This window comes from Lissotriton vulgaris, chromosome 8 (genome assembly GCF_964263255.1).
Source record: "Lissotriton vulgaris chromosome 8, aLisVul1.2, whole genome shotgun sequence".
In the NCBI taxonomy this organism is placed as follows: domain Eukaryota; kingdom Metazoa; phylum Chordata; class Amphibia; order Caudata; family Salamandridae; genus Lissotriton; species Lissotriton vulgaris.
In genome coordinates, this window is record NC_141696.1 from 1,218,057,692 (window position 1) to 1,218,077,368 (window position 19,677).

Sequence of the window (19,677 nt, forward strand, 5' to 3'; positions counted from 1 at the left end):
TAGCGCCGTGATGTCAGGCACAACAGGGAATTGAGGAACCACAATTTTATTCACCTCCCGTAAATCGATAACAAAACGATAAACAGGCGGTTTGGTAGGATCAGTACGTTTAAGAATGGGCAGTACAGGGCTGTTGCACACGTTTCCCCGAGTCTCCTCAATAACATCTTTCTCGATCAAATCATAGATGATCGCTAACAAAGCTCGTTCACCATCAAGGGAGATACGATACTGGGGAATACGTGGCAATCGCACATTCGGTTTCAACTGAACAACATAAGGGGAGATATCAAGTAGGCCCACATCGTTTGGACCCGTCGCCCACAAAGACGCAGGAAGAGAATCCAATTCCGGTGGAAGCTTATCGAGGGACAGATACATGGGAGAGACTACTTTCTCTCCGAACGTAAGCTTGACACCCGCAGGAGAACAATACAAAGTTGCATACAAACGTTTAAGCAAATCCAGACCCAAAAGATTTTCACCACAACCAGTGGTCAAAATCAACGGAGCTTCGAGCTCACGAGGCCCAATTTTAAGGGGCAAAGGGCGCGAAACTGGATTGCTAACGGGGGCGCCAGAGAATCCAACGGATACATTTGTTAAGCCAGACAAAGGTGCGCCAGGGAGTTTCGAATGCATGATAGAACTTTTCGCTGCACCAGTGTCCAACAGAAAAGGCTCAACGACGCCCGATGTAGCAACTGCGACGTAAGGCCCTCTCTGATCGACCGGAACTGATACCACTCCCTCTCCTTGTCTTTGGCTGTCCTAGTAATTACTGTCGTCAGTTCCCTGATCGACGTAATAATCGTCTACATTGTACTGCGCAGATCGTCCTTGCGATGATCCACGTTGATCGAAACAATTATTAGAATTTGATGAGTTGTCAGAGCGGTCGTTCTGAGCACCACGACCTCTACCACGTGATGCATTCTGCGAACCACCACGGCCTCCTCTAGACGAATTACCACTATTACGATCATTTAAAGCAGGACAATCAAATTTAATGTGTCCCTCCTGTCTACAATAAGCACATTGATTGTACCCTAGGGAAGATCTGTTGAAAGAGGAATCATTACGCGATTGCGATCTATTCGATTGCGACTGTGATCTATTCTGTTGAGACGCATTCTGATTAGAACGCGGCGGATATGCTTGTTGTAACAACACTTTAGTTTTCAGCTCTTTCGTCTTTTTATCAGCACGGTCAGTTTCCTCTTTTTCTCTATTTTCGTAATATTGTGCCGTAGCCAGAATCTGAGCTGAGGTAGAAACGGCCCACGCACTTTCTGAATTCTTCAATTTATTGCACAAGTCGGGCAATAAGTTCGATACAAATTTATCCACAAACAACCTTTGTCCACCCTCAGTACCCATATCCTGTCCACTATGATCAACGAATGTTTCCTCAAACCTCGTAAAGAAGTCTGAAACACTCTCGTCTTTCTTTTGCTTACAGGCTGACAACTTATCCCAATTTACCTTCATAGCTGGCATAAGCGTCTTCATTAATGTAATGATTCGCTGGGGAAGAAGTTCAATCAACTGATCGGGTTTAGTAGCAGCCGCTTGTCCAGCGTCTGCCGCTGTAATAGCAGCCCAATCACCACCTAATTCATTAGTGTGATCTTGGTGACGAATCTTCGCCCATACCGGTTGCGGTACGACATTACCAAACAACATGTCGATATCGGCAAGATTCATTACCGTAGCATCTACGAGCTGCGATAATTCCTTATAATACCCAGCAGGATTTTTGCGAGGATCGGGCAAGGTTTGTTTCACCTGAAGCACTTCTGATCGTTTCCATGGGAGATGTATCCACACTCTCTGGAAATGAGCCGCTATTGGGTTATTAACATCAGTATTATCAGCAGGTACCCAAACCGGCGGAACTTCACGCATAGGATATTGGCCAGACTCAGCTTGTTGGCGTTCAAGATCCTCTACAAACAGTGCGTGAGGAATAGGAGCTAGACGAAAAGACAGCAATTGCTCGATAGCACGTCGGACATTAGTATCGACTATCAGTCCAGTTGCGAACTGAAGCCGAAGATTAGACAGGGCGGTCAGCACCTCGTCAGGCGCAACTGCCGCTATCTGATCATGTAAAAGTTTACACATTTCGTCAAACACATATCTCTGAGTCGGTATGTTGAATTGACTAAATGTTTCAAGAACAACACGGGATGGATTTCTCTGCGGATTGTCTATCCAACTCATCGCCATATTGTATAGCGCAACACGTTCTCTATTACCAGGAAGCTGACTACGCCTCTGCGGTGGGCCATCAGAACCAGCGGACCCAAAAACAGGTCCGAGCGACTGAAAGAAGCTAGCCGCAATGGGAGAATTACGATTACGAGTAGAGGGACAAGAGTAAGACACAGGACTAACAAGAGAAGGAGTAGAGACATTAGCAACGACAGGGGTTAACAACACAGGAGCAGTAGTGTGAGCAGGAGTATGTGGAAGCGGAGGAGCAGTAGGAATAGACACAGGCACAGGAGCAGGAACAGTCGGAAGAGCGGGTGCAGGTTGAGGAACAGGTGGAGGAATAACAGGTGGGAGAACAGGTACGGCAGGGACCACAGGAGCTGCGGTACCCTGTACGTACGGGGGTGGCGACTTCATAAGATAGGACATTAAAGGATCCTCAACTGCCTCTTCCTTCTTATCCGACTCCGTAGGCAAAGCAGGATAGCATTTATCTATGGTCATACGTTGCAGCCTCTCAAACACTTCCTTATCCTTCTCCTCCTTATCACGCTGAAACTGCTCAGCTTTCTTTACAATGGTAGCAACATTATCTCGCTCACTACGTTTATTCTGTCTGATCTCTTTCTGTCGGGCTTCCTTGCGCCACCACCGAAAAGCATCAAACATGGCCGGCCTAGATTTACGTTCGAACAACTTTATCTCCAAATTATCTAAGATCGACGCTTCGAAGCTACCATGAGGTGGCCAACGAAGATCGCCGTCTTTCTTTGTATATTTTATCCAATAATCGTTAAAAGCAATCGGGCCTAGCCCATGTTTGCTATATAAGTCATAAGTAGGAGTTCCTACCGGAGGTATCGGACACGAGTCCTCCAACAGGGAATCCGCACCACAAGGTCTAAAGCAACTGAACAAAGTACTGCGACCAGGCATCTTGCACGCTAGCCGAGTTTCACAAACTTCAAGGGTTACGGGATTTACCAAGTCCCAGCAAGAACAAAACCCTCGGTCTTTGGCGGCTGCAGTCGTCAAACAAATACAACAACAAAGTTACGCTAGCAAAGTGTCACCGACAAAAACACTCACACAGCGTGTACAACAACAACAAACCACTAGTGTTTACAACAAAGACACTCGCTAAAGTGTCTACAACCAAGGATTCTGGGAGCGACCCACAAATACTTAACTCAAAGATCAATGGCGTCCTCAGGAAGGCCCGTCAATCGTCTCGCTATACCAAGGTCTACGCCAGGCGCCAAAACAGGTCTACAGTCAGGGCAGCAGTCCGTCGCAGCCGTTAGGAGGCGGGAATCTTCGCGGGAAAAGTCTTCGGGCCACTTATTTCGACAACAGGATCGATGAAGCGGGGTGCACCTTCCCTCGGAGATTTCACACGAAGTTCCTCACGATCGTCGGGCTTGGACCGGTACCACTGATGCAGCCCCACGTTGGGCGCCAACTGAAGGACTGGGTTCTTTTGGACCCAGCGGTGCCAGGGCACAACACCTGAAACCTTCGTGGGTAACCTGCTCCGGCGTACAAGTCACAGAGACACGGGACACTTCCTTCGGCGTCAAAGAGTCAAGGTTTATTTACTGCAGGGAACACAGAAGTCACGGCAAGTACACCACGTGCAACTTGGGGAGACTGCTTCAAATTGGTTTTGTGGATCGCTCCTTTTATACAGTTTTTACTCATAGGCTAACATTGAACACAAAGGTTTACAACTCAGTTCCCACATCGAGCTCCCAGAGGGGTCGCTTTGATCGTTTTGAAACATACAAGGTCCGGAACATAAGTGCGGAAACATTTGGCGGTTCCCAACTGTAAAAACCCCTCTTCCCACCATTAGCAAATTCCAATCAGCAGTAAAGTAGATCGAAACAGGAACGAAGACAGGTGCAGAGGAAGACGGAGACAGTGGGGAGATCGGGAAGGGTGTAAAAGGGGAGGTGCCGGGAAGCACGAGATACAGGCATCAAAGGGACGTGCCTAATGAGATGCACGGCTGAGACAATAAGTCCGTGCGGCAAGATGAGCCTCGAGCGGCGCCACCTGCCTTACAGTAGCAACCCCCTCGTCATAAAGACACTTTCAAAGGACATGTGTCTTCCGCAAATATCTTGGGAGTCCCAGGGTCGCGAAGCGGACAACGTCCGTTCGCTGACTACTTGAGGGCAAGAGACAAAATGGATGCCGTATCTAAGATGGAACCCGTGGGTACAGATGAAAAGCCCACGTAACAAACGAACGGTTTAAGTTAGCACAGCGAAACTGCGCACACTTACTAAACTCGTCATTTGCGGTTCATAGATACTAGACTCGACCATATTCGTGCGAGTCGAAAACACCATTTACAATCGTCACGGAACCTCACATCATCTGTAAAAAGGTCTTTCATGTTCATTAAATTAAAAAGTTACTGGTACGAGCAACTGTTTTAATGCTCTTAGAAACTTAAATTACTGACCGCCACTCCCCAGCAAAGAATTGCAACTTCCCTTTAACACCCTAAGGAGAATGCCCCCACTTAATAATGGAGAGGTTTCATCACTTGGTGGCTCTACAACCAATGACTGTATTTGATAGGAGAGTCAATTAGTTTACTCATATTTCAACACCGCTCAGTTAGATGATCAAAAGGGGAGAGGGAAGATAGATATGATAAAATGGCTAGAGGTATCAACATATGGCTGAGGATGAATAAAATGACTCTCACTAGGGAAAAGGATGAGGTGTTGGCAATCGGGTCATCCAAGCTATCTGTCCTAAACTTTCAGTGGCTTAATCTACCTAGCCTTGAACCCCTCTTGCCCCATGTGATCAAATGCCCAGGGGTTTCGTTAGAAAGTTGATGGACCTTCAAACAGAAAAGTTCAGAATTTATTAAACGCATTTACAATTTTGTTTAATTAGAACAGCTCTCTTTCGACCTGGCATTAAACAAATAACTGCCACTCATATGAACTACATTGGACTTCGGTGTATGACAGTGTTAGTCCCCACACCATTTAAATACATAGTAAGTTTGAGTTTGGGATTCAAGAACAAGGACTGCCTCTTCTAAGAACTTCTGAAACTCTATTGGTTACCAATGGGGTAAGAAATGGCTTTCGAGATGTTCTTCCTAACACTTACAACCTTTTGGAACTTGTGCTCACTCTACCTTGAAAAGGTCTTTCCTACAACTCGTCCACTGTAAGCTCTCAGATTGCCAAAGGCCAATCCTAAAGAAGGACTTCAATAAAGAAAATATTTCTATGAGTGCAAGCATTGCGAAGATGCCCAATAGTCAAAAGTTGATAGACACAGTATGCGTGCCTTAAGGCAAAGCGCACTGATGCAACAGTGTTTACAGCCCAGGGGAACATCAATAGCCACCATGATTCTAATTTTGTAGAAAAAGATGTAAGCAAGAAAATCACCATGCCAACAATGATGAGATTTGTTGTGGTTGGTGGATAAATGAAAAGCTTTGGCCATTACACATTATTCATTAAAACACTCTTCAGAAATATATTTCCCAAAGGACCAAAAAGAAATTTTAAGATTCCTGTTCGCCTACAGACTATATGGAATGCAGATGAGGCTTTCTGTAACCAAAAATGTAAGAAAGCACTTGTAAGAAGGGGGAGAGTGGTTAAATATGGTCTTACATAAGGATATGTTTCTTTTTAATGGATGTATAATGCTCAAACACCGGGTAGGATTTCAGAAAGTGTGTAACTATCTCTACAGTGCAAGAAAAAAAATTATGGCATTTGAACGATTCCTATTTTTGGGCTTCTGATATCTAAATTTAGACTTATAAATGCTATTAAAAATGCAAATGGTAAGATAAAAATATTGACACACGTGCAATCCCAGTGATTACAACTACTATTATCAAGTAAATAACCTTTAATATAAACCTAAAATGAAGACTTGAAAAATATTGAATGTTATATGCCAGATACAACAAGTACAGACGGGTGAAACTTCTAACTGCAATCTTTTCAGAATCATTAATCTCCCAATAAAGTGGTCTGATTCTGATCATTCCAAATCATTACTCGTTGTGATGTTTCTAGAATACTGATTAAATCAGTTAAAAGATCGATTTTGTACAATATCACAAGCTTCTCCTACCATCCGTTGCAGCATTGCTTAAGGTGAGCCACAACTTAACTTTGAGGTGTTCAAACAATTTACATTGCTAATATTCATTGATGTTTTAGAAGAGTAACAATATACAAAGGTAAACAATAGATCATCCATTTATCTGTCAGCTAACATGACATTACCAGTTGTTTTAAACAGATCTATCCTAGTATCCCTGCTTTACGTTCAAGTAGATTGGCTGGTTCTGCCAAGAACAACGTGCCTTTAGACACATACATGAACCAGTTTGAGGTTGTGACATTTAGATTTTACTTCCAAAAGAGAACAGATTGGCTTGCAGTGTTATGCCGCTCCTGGTGCAGGACTAAATTACTACTGGAACTAGAAAACACCCATGTGATCAGCATTATGGAAATTCTTTAAACGTGCCCGATACTCTGGTATGAAATAAACAAGATTGGTGCAGCAACAGAAAGCATTATGATGGTATTTGCATTGGGGACACCTCTTTATTCAATTTCAGTTAACTCAAATGGAAATTGCCTTTACCCCCAAGACAATTTGGATGAATATTGGTCAATCAAACATTGAAACCTTTAGCTCAATTATTGTTTGGTTCAATTTGCTCATGATGAGAACTGATATACTACTGCTTACATTTTTCTAAATCCTGCATAATAAGCCAAGCAATGGATGCGAGTGTAGCATATATTTTCTAGTGCAGCCCAGAAAAATCTTCGCCATCTCACAAATGCCTAGTTTAGCACTGATTCTCACACAGAACACCAATTGTATGAGGATCGCATCAAATGTTTGCTTGCCTAGCAGGTCACTGCTCATTTATATAATGTTCATTAGTCGTTACTAAAGAGATGTGCTGCACTCAAAGAAAGGGATAGCACCCACAATATAAAAATAAATCCTTGACATCTTCACTTCCACATTTCAAATAGAACATAATCGATAAAATTCATCTCATGGTGCAAAATGAATTAATCATAGATAGGGCTCGATGCCGTAAAAAGATCTGTACTGTATTTAATCTCATAGCACTAGTTTTTCTTCAATGATTCGGTGATCATTGTGAGGACAAAAGATTAGCCGACAATGCGGCAAGTTCCAGTAATTCCAGTGGTACAAGAAGCTCCGAACAGTATCTGCTGCTTTAAAGAACCTAATGCTCGTGAATCAAAAACCACGCTTGCACAATTTCAGTTAAGTGCCTATAGTGAGGATAATACAGTGATTATCAAGCACTGATTCTGTGCCATCTGCTCTTTTCAACTTTAACTTACAGGGAGGACTTCAAGAAAAACACTATCGGAGGTATTAAGTGCCCTTGATTGATAGCATATCACAGAATTAACATGATGAATTGTGTTTACACCAGAATGTATTGTTCGAAAGACCCGTGAAAAATCAGTATGCCACAATACTGAGAAGCTTTGAATAGTCTTTCTTTAATAATTGATCACTCATTCTTGCTTCCTCGTTAATGTAACGATCATTGTTAGAGAGAGGTCTTAAATTGTTTTCTTGCTTGGTTAGGTTCAATCTAGAGTAGTTTAAAAGGGAGTTTGAGTCAAGAATTGCAGCGAAGGCAACTACTTGATACTTTTCGAGCATAGTTTCACTATTCCAAGAGTAATTGAGATGTAAAAAAACCTAAAAGGAAATATAAGGGACATTATTGGCAGAGGAACATGGCCAGTCTATAGGGTGAAAATGTATTAGGTACACAGTTTATCTATCATCATCATACGTAAGAATGCAGAGAGAACCTTAACAGTTGGGGCGCAAAATCAATATTTCCATTCCAAAGAAGTAATAGTGGAGACATCAAACGGGTCACCATCACTATTGTTCTTCTTGCCATTGTTTGGAGGTTTATGTTGTGTGCCTTCTCTGGGGTTGCCTACTTAGAGTGTCTTTGAAGGCTCAATGCTCACCTTCACTATTGTTCCTCTTGTCATTGTTTGGATGTTTTAGTTGTGTGCCTTCTTTGGGGTTGCCTACTTAGAGTGTCTTTGAAGGCTCATTGCTCCTCCATCTGTTGTTGGCAAAAAAGAACGCATAAAAAAGCAATCCATTGTTTCATCTGTTAACTATGCACAGTGAAACAAACAAGGGATTGAAGAGCTAATGTGCTGTGATTATTACTTGTAACCCTTCTGGAATACTGTCCAAATGCCGATGGCAAGTCCTCAGGCAAAACAGCATTTACTGAATTGCAAGACAGATACTGCAGAGAATTATATGTCCATGACGATTCTATTACTGGTCTGCAGCTCTGACAGCTGTGTTCCGATAATAGGGAATTAGAGAATTGGCATGCATTTCCCACTAGTATAAAATGATTATTTTGAATGAAAGCAAAGTACTGTACAGGACAAAGTTCATTCATTGTAACAAGATAAAGAGTTATGATAATGCCGTTAACGAGGACTATCAAACAAATACCGGAGTAAGCAATCATAAAAAACAGGTAATGTTTAGCAGAGACATTCAAATGAGTCATAATTATATGATGCCTTCTTTCAAGTAAACATCTGTAAATATTATTCAGTTATCCTGCTATACTGGAGACAGAAGCTGTCTGCACAAGAAAATATTCTTGTCTCAATGCGCTGTAATGATGAAGAGTTTGTGTTGTTTTGAGTACATTAACTCCTTTACCCGCAACATCTGTAACCAGAAAGACATCCAATAGTCCTTCATCTAACCCAGGGACTCCATTGGAAACTATCTTGAAATATGTCACAGAGGTATATAAAATACCTCCACCAACAGGGTTATAGGAGCGCTTTACAAGGATCATGGTTGAGAATACAATAAACATCAAACCTGGATAACAAAGTACATGGTTGAGAATGCAATGAATATCAGAGAGGGATAACTTTGAGCTAAATATAGCAGCTTGGTAAAGAAATAATTAAAAATGACCGAGAATTGGGAAACTCGGACTGCTTGAAATGCAGGTAGAAATTTAAATAGCTGCTGAATGTGGCAAGGGGGGCACAGTTCTACTGTCAAGGGAAAAAGAGATCCAAACAGAGATTGGAGATTGAGATAATGATGTTTCTGTGCACCAAATATTTTTGAGGGAGAGACTTCAAGCTTCTTAAGTCTTATGATCCACATAATATAACCCTATCCGGGGAAGTGGGGGGCATACTTGCATATCATATGGTCTTTAAAGCTCTTCTCTTTTTCCAGTTAAGGAAGTGGAATGAACCATTAGCAGTTGTTTTCCATAGCTGTGAGAATTTCCAAATAGGAATGCACCGAGGGCGTCTTGGCTTATCCATGTACCAGGCTGGTTTCATGCCTTGAATTGTAATTCTTTAAAGGATTGTCCAAACTCAGTAATACAATGTGTTGAAGGTGAAAAGGGGTTTTATGATGCATAATCTGGGTGCAATGATCAGCAGAGCATCGGCTAGTATCCAAACATCAGACTATTTTCAATATGAACCAGTCATTGACTACAAGCTGTATCCTTCAGAAAAGATAATCCAATAAATGAGAAATCACTTAATTAGTTCCCCCTGCAGTCTAAAATGTGAGGCTACCATAGCAAGGGCTATCACCATATGGCACACAAGCGATTTGAATAGATGGGAAATGGGTATCCTTTTAATTGAATGTTTTATCTTTTGTGTAGATCAAGAGAAAAGTATCCCTTGTCGATTATAGGAGGCAAGGGATAGGGGGGTGGTATTGTGATCCAGTTACCAAGTTATACTTTAGGGGTCCAAAATACTCAAAAGTGTATAGAGAGGTTGGGGCGAACCTGAATAGCATCCTCCAAAACATAAGCACAAGAAAGAAAATCTATCTGGGTTACTGGCACAGACCAAGACGAATATCTGTGATTGGGGTGCTGGTGGTTTAACCTGTTAATCTTTCTGAATTCTTATGAGAAATTATGACAAACCCTCACCCACCAATGTAGGACACATGTTTGGTCATCTGGTCACGTGTGCCCAACAGTTTGTTGGGGGGGCGTTGGCTAGCTGTAGTAGAACTTTTATGGTGGTAGTAGATTACATAGAGAAACTAAAATCGAGTAATTCGAAGAGAACTGCCCTTGGGGAAGTTGATAGGAGACAGCGAGAATCTGCTGTTATCACTCTTCTGGAAAAAATACTTTTTTTTTTAGAGACCCCTCACCCACCATCGTTGGCTCTAGGCGGCATGCTTCACCATTGGGGTTCATCTCAATCCTTTGCGGATAGAGGTTTGCTGCAACTTGCGAAATCCGTAGAAGCATTTACTGGTTCAGACTATGTGTAGTGCAGTGGAGTAGAAAAGGGAAAGAAAACTTAAAAATACCTAACAAGTTGGCCACTCTTTTATTCCCGCACCTATTTGGTATGGTTAAAAATCAGGAGATGCTGGGAGGAGAAACTGGACCTTAATGAGTCTGGTTGTCTCCGTAATCGATAGTCAACAACATGTTTCGAGACGTTCCTCTAATGGCTCTTCATCAGGACTCCTCTGTAGAAGAATACCACCAGTTATGAGATGAGGGATCTGTGATCTTAAAAGTCACTTTCCAAGGACAAAAAATGTCTGTCATTTATTATTCTGTCTTTGAAGAGATGCTGAAGACCATAATGGGTACCCACAGTAACTAGTGAATATATTTTAGGGGTATCTTGATGATAACATAGAAATATCTGGACCAGAAATACAGGATGATGCGTGACAGTGAACAAATGGAGCATGACCACCAAGGTATATTTGAAACACTGGGCAACAATTAACTATTATAACCAGTCTACATACCCATGACATACATTTGAGAAAGAGAATACACAAATGTAAAAATATTATCACCTCACCGAAAAGCTTAAGGCTTAAAATCAGCAAGTCCATAACTAAAGTAATTATGTCGTGGCCCACAAATAATATTACCAAAATTTAAAATCTACGTGGTCAAGTCACTGAAAATGTTAATGGCTTTCACAATGTGGGTATGAGATTTTCAACATTCCCACACTTCAATCCTCAAATCAGAAACTGAAGCAGCAGTAGGATGTATTATCAGATCCACTGCAAATACGGGGCCCAGCTGGCCCAGCTCATACTAGAGATTTTCAAGGCTAAAGTAGGTTCTGTCCTGTAATCTGGATATAAAATCATTTACCTAACTTCCAAGAGTAATGAAAAAGTTAAGTGGCTTGTTTGGACCACTGAGGATGGTCTTTTCTCCATCAGGGCACCAGAGTAAAATGCTCTGTTGCCCTGATGGAGTACCCTATCCTCTGAACCTAGAAATGTCCTCTGGTCTAGTGGACATCTCTTACACTCAGAGAAACTGTGGTCACAGCCGTTCCTGTCGATGAATTAAAAGTTTGATGGATGGCTCCATCAACATGAGTGTACTGTCCATCAAACTGTTGTGGTGTGGGGTCAATGTGCAGTTTTCAATGTCCCTTACCACCAGTTTTTATTTGGCAGTGACTGACAGTCAATAAACTGGCATTTGAACGCCCATTGTAAATCAGGCAGGTGGTCAAATGGCCAAATCTCCAACATCCCTCTCTCTGTCAAGCCGTCAAATGTGTATGTTGGTGGCTGAGACAAAGTAGTCTCAGTCATTGATGTACTGAAGTTCTAAATGAGGAGGGTGGAACTTCAGTTTGGTGGAAAGGATACTCCGTCACGATTGCTACAGAGTACACTCTTGCTCAAACCCTAAATCAGTTATGCTGTTATCTCAGCAGAATTCAGTTGGCAAATGAATGCCAAGAATTAAGTTACAGAAAGGAATACCTCCATTGTGCACAGCCTCATTGACAAACTGAGCCTCAACTTATTTTCCTGCAATGTAAATGTTATGTAGTTATCTTTCTCCAGAAAGGAAATTACTTTTATATTGTAATGATTTCCTGATCAAACAGCATTATTAAGGCGATGGGATTTTAAAAAAAAAGATTTCAAAACACATGCATAGTACAATTCTGCAACCTACATTGTGACACATCAAAAAATCTTAAATGAGAAAAAATGATAGAGTTAAAATAAAATGAAACTTACAGCAGTAATACTAACCTTAGACCCCTGGACATGCAATAGACAGAACAAACAACAGATCACAACAGTACAAGAAAAAGAAAGGCGTTACAATCAAAAGAAAGTACAATGCAAGATTGAGAAACAAAGCAACAGAAACTGCACATTTGTCTAAATTCAATTGCTAGTTAACAGGTTTGTAAAAGGCACACACATTGGTATGGAGGCAGGCTGAAGATAAACAAGTTATGATATTGACAATTATGCAGCACAATAAATAGCAGTGCCCACTGGCACACTCCCAACTTTTGTGGTGAAAATGTTTCCAAAGAAGCATCCCTAAAATAAGAGACTTTTGTTGTAAATATTGCATTTGAGTCCAAGTCTAAGAAGCATGGTCAGTTTTTAAGTCAGTGGCCTTATTCTGAAAAATATGGTAATCGTATACCTAATGCAAAACATGACTGCAAATAAGACATCCTTCATTCCAGAATGCATCCTGCTTATGAAAACCAATCTCCCAGTGCACAGTAGAATATGGCCACATACCACCATTTCTAATATCACCACCAACCATAAGTGTGGTACAACTCACTTTCCAGTTATTTGCAAAAATGTCTAGAAGTTGAAATATTCATAATCAAAAATAAGAGTACCTCAAATACGACCAAACCCATCACTGGCTGAAGTTTAGGCTAGGCATACCCACAATGCAGTTAGGCAAAGAGGGGGACACTTTTGTTGTATCTATCTCTTCCATTTCACATTTAAATTTCTGGATTTGGCAAGAATGCTTAAATAATGTTGGTAAAATCATGAAAAGGAATCTTGTCAACAACGTATTGTGAAAAACGTAACCGACCAGCACATATTCATGGCTTTACTTAGCACTTTGTCATTATGTCTGATTAATACTATACTAGACTGGGGCATTAACTTTTATGGCTGTACCCTGGTGTCAGGGTACAGCCATTTACTACTTCATGAGCAAAACATGGATCATTGTACCGTTCTTCAGGAATGTGGAACCATACAAAGGCTAACAACAGAGCCTCTGTCAACTGATTAGTAAGTGGGATTTTCATCCCTCGAGTCCCGTCTTCTAGAACAGCATGCAAGAACGACACAGGATTTCCTTGAACAATCAGTGATAGTTACTTTATCTCTTTGTATATTAGTACAATCTTAGACCCACTTCCAGAAGAGGAAATATGGAAAATGTTCAGTGGTACGGAATAAAAAGCATTGTAGTGGTAAACTCTCCCTCCCAAAAGTCAGATCTGTGCCCATACTGTCCAGTATTCCTCCTTTGATTGTTATTAAACCAGCACACGAAGTAGTATTGGCATCTATCACTTTCAAAGCCACGAGTCACCAGGACAACATGAAACCTACAGGTTCCCACAATCCTTTGATGGGATCTTGATAATGCTGGAAGTTGCCAGCTCCTCCCCTAGCAGGATGTACCCTGACCATGGACTGATACAGCCAATTGGTCCCCATGCAGACCCACTCTTAATAAAAGCAGAGCCAAAATTCCTAAACCTTGCATTGTTGTACAAGTTGTGATGAAACCAGCTAGAGGAGGCATCCTGTTATCCATAACACCTCACTCACAGAAGAGGGCAGGGACTACTGCCTCCTGTCTCACCAGCCCTTGGACTGCTCGTACGGTAAATACTGCTCCTTGAATCACCAGCCTTCTGACTGTTGATGACTTCTCGATTGGACTTGTATGCACAATGAAAATGTGCATCTTAACCAGGACACCATGCCATTGAGATCTTGTACTTCATATTAGGTGGCACCATTTTCAAGCAGGGTGCATCAGGGGTGCTCTTCTGACTCATTGAGGAGGAAAGTAATGGCCGGTAGTGATGTTTGCACTGCAACCTGATACTGAATGGGTAAATGCAGACATGCCACTTTGGGGCGACTTTCATATTATGTTTGATCTAGATGATTTTGTGAACAACTTATTATCCAGATTGTGCACCTGTGCACATATCTATCTTTTTCAGGCAGCAAATGTGATTCTCTTGATGCGTTTTATGAGTATAATGAATGTGTTCAGTCATTATGTTTTATTCAATGACTTTTGACGCTTATTTCTCTTTACTACGTTTTTCACTCCATGTGTTTTAGGATGATGATGAGCCACGACCATTTTGTTCTATGACCAGAAAGTAGCCTTTGTGCTCAACTGCTGATCTGGGTGGACTCTTGCCAGAACCCTTGCCCATGGGCCTCTTACTGGGGCCTTGCAGTGTTGCTTTTCCTCTTGAATTCCTACCCATGATATATCTATTTCGACTATCCCCTAACATGTTCTAATTGGTTCTCTTTTTCCATATGCAGTCACTGCAGTGCTCCTGCATGGAGTTCTGTCCTGGTGATGACCTTGCGTTGACTTATACGTCCGAATGGCGTAGACGTATGCATGCAACGTGCCACCAGCTACTAGAATTAATACATTGGTTGAAATCAGGGACTAATTCAGCACCCTGTTCTTTGTAGCCTGATTGTTTAACCTGGCCTTTTGTACATGCACTTCTTGTACTTTATTTCACTTAGTTTTACCTTCACAAACACTTCACTATTGCTGCTTTTTATGAGACTGTGCAAATAAGTATTTGGCACAGGCATTAATGACCTGCATTGTATGGGGGTTAGTACTATTTATAACTGTCTGAGCTAAATATGTCACTAGTGAACCGTTGTCTTCCCATACATGATTTACCAGGGGTTCATTTGGCATACTGGGTTACCATTCTACAATATAAGTCTATCCCAGGCCAATACACCAGGGCATCTGAGCCCAATGTCTCCGCCAGAGCCAGGTAAGTCCTTCATCCAAATAGTAAATGAAAGGAAATGTCTCACACAACAGGAGAAAACATGAAGGGAGTGGGGGGCGTGGGGGGGGGGGGGGGGGGGGTTGCAGCTGTTCCTAGTTGGGCCCTTCATTTGTTTGCCAGGTCTGGCCCAAAACTGAAAATAGCAGGCAAAGAGCCTGAATTCAGAAAATGGTCAATACATAAGGGTCTTCGAAGCAGTTTTAAAGAAGCGAAATTCATCTGAGGAGTGGATTGCAAAATGATTTTTTCCCATAAACTATTGCAGAAATGTACAATACTTTGAGCTATCTATCACCTACCGAAAAACATGCCTTTTGAAGACATTTCGACTTTTAACGCTATCCTGATAAACATGGTCCTAATTTAGATTCAGCAGATATGTCTATTTTGTTCGGTTCAAAGCAAAACTCTGGGGGGTTCCAATCTTCAAAGCATCTATGCCAAGGCCATCTCATGGGTTTTTGTCTCAAGGGGCGGTTAAGTGGATAGAGGTGTCCAGCCACATTAATGTCCCTGTCTTTCCTGTTTTCCAGGGCCTCCAAAGTTGTGAATGTGGATTTTTTAAACAAGGGATACAGATGGCCAAAGCATCATTTCACAGCAACACCCTCAAGGACCAAAATGTGTTTTTCTCTAATCTTGCCAGGCGATGGCATCCAATTGTCTCAGTGTCACAACTGTTCAATGCTTTTACAGGTGGGGTGACATACTGGCTCAGAGAGTTTAGGATATTACGACACTAGAAGAGGCATTTCGCCAGGTCATCACTTCTACATTCCATTTCCAATCACATTTTTCTGTGCCTGGAGATATACTATATCTCTAAGCAATCACATATTCTTATTTAGGCAATTGGGACACAAAATCAGGTACTCTCTAAGAAACTCTGAATTTGACTGGATATCACAAGATGTCTTAGAACAATGTTTATATTTCATTCTTGTCTGCTTTAGTATTTCATAATTATTATGCTACTTGCTACTGTTCTTGAATATTTGCAGTGTCATGATACTATCCAACAGTTAGAGGACATTGGGTTCCAAAATAAGAAATCAAAACTAAAACTGGATATCACCATAATAGTAAGTACATAGATGCAGCTGGTTCCACTGTAGTGATTTCTTAGTAGTGGCTGCATTTTCAGGAAACTGACTTGCGAGCAATTCATGTCACCCTAGGCTGAGGCAGGCAACTTTTGACCATACACCTTGCTTTACCTAAATGTCCCTAATTTCATAAAAAAGTTTTGACGAGAAATGTGTAAAAACAATATTGGCTGCGTGAAAGGTTGAATTTATTTGTCAACTGAACAAATCTTTAAATAAATGTATTACAGGTGGCATAGCTTGGCGCTAAATGAAGATGTCTTCCTGTAATGAGAGCGCCACAGCGTTCTGGATCAGAAAGGGACTCCTCAGTGTTTCAACTCATGTGAGATTGAGAGAAAAAGAAGACCAATATTTTGAAGACCAGCTGCGCTGTCCTGACCAGACGGTGGGGTTAGGTGTTAGCGGCGCTGACCGCACGCTATCCGGGTTCCTGACCTATACGTGCAGGTCCCACTGGAGCAGACTGCGAGGCACCTTAGGATCTCCCTTAGGGTCACCCCAGTTCAGCAGGACCTAGTTGCCTGCCCTTGTACGACCACATGGCATAAGGTTGTATGAACATCCATTTTTAAATTTTCACTGTGGAGTACGTTTCACATAGGTCCTGACGAATTGCCATCCGGGCAAGAAACATGTTGACCTGATCAGGGGGTTGTAGGTATCTTGCTTTGTACTTCCTTAAGCACATATCTCCCCTCCCACCATTTTAATCAAGGGCGTCAGCCACGCCAATAAAACTTATTGTGGACTGACCCAACTTTCTTAATTCACCACTTTCTCACGACTACACCTTTTCCATCCCTCTCACCCGCATGCACCATATGGCCGCAACAAAAGATCTCCGATAAAGAGCCCCTTTACGGGTGCCCGTCAGACATTGCAGCGCCAGTCTGACGAGGAGCAGAACCCATATGATGAAGCATGACATCTAGCTTGCTAGGTGTGTGAGGGTTTTAATTCCAACAAGGGAAATTCCCCTTCTTTGCCTTTTCTTCCCTTCTCCTTCCACGCTCCACTCTGCATATTCTTGCTTTCCACCTCCCCTGGGGAACTTTGTACATTGTTTTGTTACCAATATTTTGAAGAACTCATACATTAGATGTATGTTTTGTTTGTGATTTTCTGTTTGGCTACGCATACAGCGAAACATTTTTTCTGCTACATGTGAAATTTCTCCTCATTATGTCTGCCATTTTGTGCACTGTCGAGGCAGCAGGGCTGGTTCCAATAAGCTAAACACTTTGAGGCATATGTACAAGCCCCTATCACCACTGGAATGTCACTTTTTGTGACATTCCTGTGGCGATAGAGGCCTTGCCTTATGTAAAAGGCAGTGTTAAGTCACTTAATGTGGCTTAACGCTGCCTTGTACATAAGGCACACTTTCACGCTATGTTTAGCATGAAAGGGGCGAGCAGTGGCTGTTGTGGTGGGTTTTCCACCCCAACACCCATTGTATTGGACACTGCCCACTATGTACAAGGGTGGCGTACATAGGAGGCAGCGCCAAAATTAAAACCAGGAAAATCCTGGTCTTAAGTCGGCAAAACGAGGAGAAATGCATTATTTCTTCTCGTTGTTGCTTTTTCCATGTGTGATGCCTTCTGCAGCACACATGGAAAAAACAAAATGCCATGGTTTTTTTTGTACAGGAAGGTGCCCGTTCCTGTACATACACAAACCTTTTTTTCAAAATGCCATTTCGTAACTTTCATGTGTACTGCATGAAGCAGCAAACATGGCAGTCACAAAATGGCATTTTATGATTGTTTATGTGCAGGAAGGGACACCTTCCTACACATAACCAATCCTCCCCTGCACACAGCCACCCTTGCACTCTGGTGCAAGGGTGCCTGCGTTGGCGCTAAGTTGTTAAACTTCGCGCCATCACAGGGGGAAACGCAAGACTGCACCACATTTTTGTAAATATGGTGCAGCCTTGCGTTTCCGAAGTGGCGGAGCGTGTCATTAAGCCCAGGAGGCTAACAATACGCTCCACCACTTCATTGTACATATCCCCCTTTGATTCCTGTCAGAATTGCCATTTTCTGCTCAGGAATATGGACAGCAACAATTCCTTACAGACATAATTTATTTCTTTAAGAATGTTTTCACGACAAACATTCTTTTTTGGGATGAAATATTTGTTATGCAATGAGCAAGCACTACCTCACTCTTTTGCCTGCATAATATTTGAGGATGGAAATAGTTTTAAAATGAATTGCTTCTTAATTATTCTTTGATGTGATAACAGGATGATACACCATATCTGTTCTATGTCAACACTGTAAGAACCCTACAAGTCTAAAGGGCCGATTTATAATTTGGTGGACGGCGGTTTGGCAGTCAGGACGACCAAGTAATTTACTCAAATGCCCTGACTGCATGTGCGCCTGCCAAAATATAAAATGACTCCAAGCCAGCGGTCATTTTTTAAAGCATTGCCAGGAAATGCAGTCACAGCGGTTCCTGTCAATGCTTTTTGCACTTTGATGCACGGTTTCGTCAAGCATGACAGAGCCGTACAGCAAACTGTTTATTTTTCTATTTTCAAAAAGAAAATCCCCAAGAGATATTTTCTTTTTGAAAATGAAAATGACAATGCTCAGCTCACCATGGGAGTCCTCTCCATGGCAAGGGGAGCATTTTGCAGTTTTAACTGCCCCTTACTGCCAGGGTTTTCCTGGCGGTGACGGGCAGTGAAAACTGACCTCTAATTCCACCCATCTAAATTTGGCAGGTGGAGTTAAAGGTCAATCTCCGACTGACCTTACTCTGTCAGGCTGTCAGAGGGGTTTAACCATGGTGGAAACTGAATAGTCTCCACTGTGATTAATGGGTGGGCCACAGTCTTGGCAGTATGGATACGCCATTATGAAGGAGTACCTATACAGCCAAGATATAAATCAGGCCTAAGTCGCCTAATGTAATTCTCATCCTCTACTCTGGAACAAAAATTCAATTCACTTGTCTATATAGGCAGAATAAGAATATTAAAATGGGACAGTCTTCATTCTAACAGGAAATCGTACTCTCCCAGGAGCCCTGATTGAGGCTCAAACATTATGGAGTAGGGTTGTGACATCAAACAAGACAACAATAGTTCAGCAAAGGCATCTTCTGCAAACTCTGTGAGAGCCAATTTTACTTCAAGACTTACTATTTTAATAATTCCATCAATAAAAGACCTAAAAATTATTCACCTTCACCAGTTAAATGCAGTCCCTTTATCTCCATGGAATTAATCCTGTTGGATATTAGGGCTTTGGAACATTCATATCCAGATGAAAATCTGATTCTTAGAAGAGATTGTATTCAGGGGTTTGAAACTTTCATAGACAGAAATTCCAAAATGACTTAGACTA

At 41.9% G+C, this 19,677-nt stretch overlaps 1 protein-coding gene across 7 annotated transcripts in view; it reads right to left on the reverse strand.

Moving 5' to 3' along the window:
- Nucleotides 1-19,677, reverse strand: part of NBEA (neurobeachin) — a 1,820,918-nt gene that overhangs the window by 1,132,558 nt on the left and 668,683 nt on the right. For 4 of the 7 annotated variants that reach the window (XM_086935109.1, XM_086935107.1, XM_086935113.1 and 1 more), the window contains exon 25: nucleotides 12,370-12,393. The exons of the other annotated variants lie outside the window; for them this stretch is intronic. In XM_086935109.1, the coding sequence (XP_086791235.1) occupies nucleotides 12,370-12,393 (24 nt within the window). The remainder of the gene's footprint in view (nucleotides 1-12,369; nucleotides 12,394-19,677) is intronic. 7 annotated transcript variants of the gene reach the window in all.